At 44.7% G+C, this 2,500-nt stretch overlaps 1 protein-coding gene across 1 annotated transcript in view; it reads right to left on the bottom strand.

Moving 5' to 3' along the window:
* Nucleotides 1–2,500, bottom strand: part of grm5a (glutamate receptor, metabotropic 5a) — a 42,387-nt gene that overhangs the window by 31,126 nt on the left and 8,761 nt on the right. Inside the window, exon 3 of the mRNA XM_063202136.1 lies at nt 997–1,246. Coding sequence (XP_063058206.1) covers nt 997–1,246 — 250 coding nt within the window. The remainder of the gene's footprint in view (nt 1–996; nt 1,247–2,500) is intronic.

Genomic DNA, 2,500 nt, shown 5'->3' with positions numbered 1-2,500 from the left:
TTGGTTCACAGACTTCCCAGAGACAGTTGGAAGCGATATTACTATTGGCTGAGGGGCGCTTTGCCGTGAGGAGCGCTTTCGCCAGTCTTTGTTGATTGCGACTTCATAAAAAAAACTTCATATCGCAAAATTACGCATAGGAGAGCACCATTTCGGCGCCCCTTCTTCACATGGCGCTCTAGGCGACCGCCTAGCCGGCCTATGCTAAAAACCGGCCCTGTATGACAGTATACTGTATTAGGTTTATTTTGTGTAAACACATTACATTTCATCATATTTGACACTTTTTTTCACATTCCAACCAGAGCTAATCAGCCAATTCCCTCCTGAGAAACTACAAAGAGACATATTGAGGACCATGTCTTGTCATACCTTTAACACCTCTCCATCAATAGGAATAAATATACCCAGGAGGATAGAGAATACAGACAGGACGACATGAATGAAAATGTCAAAGCGATGATAGATTCACGAACACCTACAGTTTGAGATCACCGTCTTCAAAAATGAGGTGCTTTAACATTTAGATAAAAGGACACTTGTACACAGTGATAAGTTTTGTTTGTGTGGAATGGTGGGAGTTATTATTACTTTTCTAGACCTAGGGAGGTTCATAGCAGAAAGTAAGGAGTAAAAAAAATTCAAAGCGAAAGAAGTACAATTGCATACAGCTAAACTCTGGATAACATGACCAGGATTGCTTTCCACAAAAACACTGAAGTACTTAAGTTGTACATCAGTATAAGGTTTGCCCTAGGATATATAAGTTCCATGTTTTGGGAAACATAGCCCTGGATGAATGAGAATTTTCACAAACACACACACACGCACACGCGCACACGCACACGCACACACACACGCACACCATATTATGCAGACACACAGACACAGACACACACACACGCAGTACACACACAGCACACACACACACACACACACACACCATACACACACTCAATACACATACGCACACGCATAATACACACACACACATACCTGCCGACCAGCAGGAACTCCCCCACCAGGTGGCGCCGCCTCATGGCCATGAGGATGCGGCGTACAGTCATGCCTTCGCAGAAGCAGGCCACCACGCGCGCCTTGGGCAGGTGGCTCCGCAGCTTCTCCAAGAGCTTGTCGAAGCTCTGCTCGCCTGCGTTGCTGTAGATCTTGTCGGAGTGGGCGATGCAGATGCCGTCCTTGGTTGCCAGGTCCTTGAAGGCCTCCATCCCACTCTCCCCGTAGTTGCCTGTACAGTGAGGGCAGTCATGGGTAAGCCGTTAGGGCGTCAGACTTGTAGCCCAAAGGTTGCCGGTTCGACTCCCGACCCGCATGGTTGGTGAGGGAGAGTAATTAACCATTCCTTTCCCCCATCCTCCTCCATGACTGAGGTACCCTGAGCACGGTACCGTCCCGCCGCACAGCTCCCTTGGGGCCCCCTTGCACAGGTGAGGCATAAATGCAATTTCGTTGCGTGCAAACTAGACCAGTGTTCACTTGTGTGCTGTGGAGTGCTGTGTCACAATGACAATGGGAGTTGGGCTTTCACTTCACTTTCACTTCAAAGACAGCACAAACAGACACATGCAACGTCATGACAAGCAAATCACCATGATATGATCCAATCAAAATATTTAGATGGGTGAGAAGATATAGAAGATACCGTATAATTGTTAATGTGTTTATTTAAACTATGTTGTTAATTGATTATCGATGTACGGTCGGTACCCTGTTAGCCGTTTTCTGCTAGTATTCTCAAAAATATGCATCACACACAAAAAAAACCCAAATCACAAATCACTACCCCCATTGGGGCCTCTGCAGCAGCATGAATGGATAGGTGCTGGTTACAAGTATTGGCAGAGGACGCGCTCAACTTCTTGGAAAACCGAAAAGCTTTTGGGTGCGAGATAAAAAGCGTCAACTTAAGGAAGAAGAAATCCGCACTCACAAACTGCGTCTCATTATTTATTTATATTACCACCATGTCCAAAAAGCAAACGCGTTTCGGCTAACAAGCCTTCAAGGCTTGTTAGCCGAAACGCGTTTGCTTTTTGTACATGGTGGTAATATAAATAAATAATGAGACGCAGTTTGTGAGTGCGGATTTCTCCTTCCTTTAGGTGCTGGTTACCACATGCAGATATTTTTAAATGTGGATATTTGTGCATGGATGGATGTGAGTTAACGACCAAACCACTTTCCCCAACCAAACCCTAACAAGAATAATATTCCTCAACATTTTGTAGTTGCTTGCGACAGCACGGTGGTTACAACCAAACTCACATTGTCGCTCTACAACACATCACAATGTTCTGACAGCATTAAATTTATGTAAAATACATTACACAATACCTTACATTCGAGTGACTAAAGCTACAGCACATGAGCCTTTGTGAAGCGTGGTTTAAATCTATTCTTAATGCCAGTGGGAGTTGTACTTTTAAAAAAAAATGCATTTTGAACCAAGCAGTGCAGTGCAGTTTGACAGCAAGCCAACACA

This window comes from Engraulis encrasicolus, chromosome 7 (genome assembly GCF_034702125.1).
Source record: "Engraulis encrasicolus isolate BLACKSEA-1 chromosome 7, IST_EnEncr_1.0, whole genome shotgun sequence".
NCBI lineage: Eukaryota > Metazoa > Chordata > Actinopteri > Clupeiformes > Engraulidae > Engraulis > Engraulis encrasicolus.
This window is presented reverse-complemented; position numbering and strand designations above follow the sequence as displayed.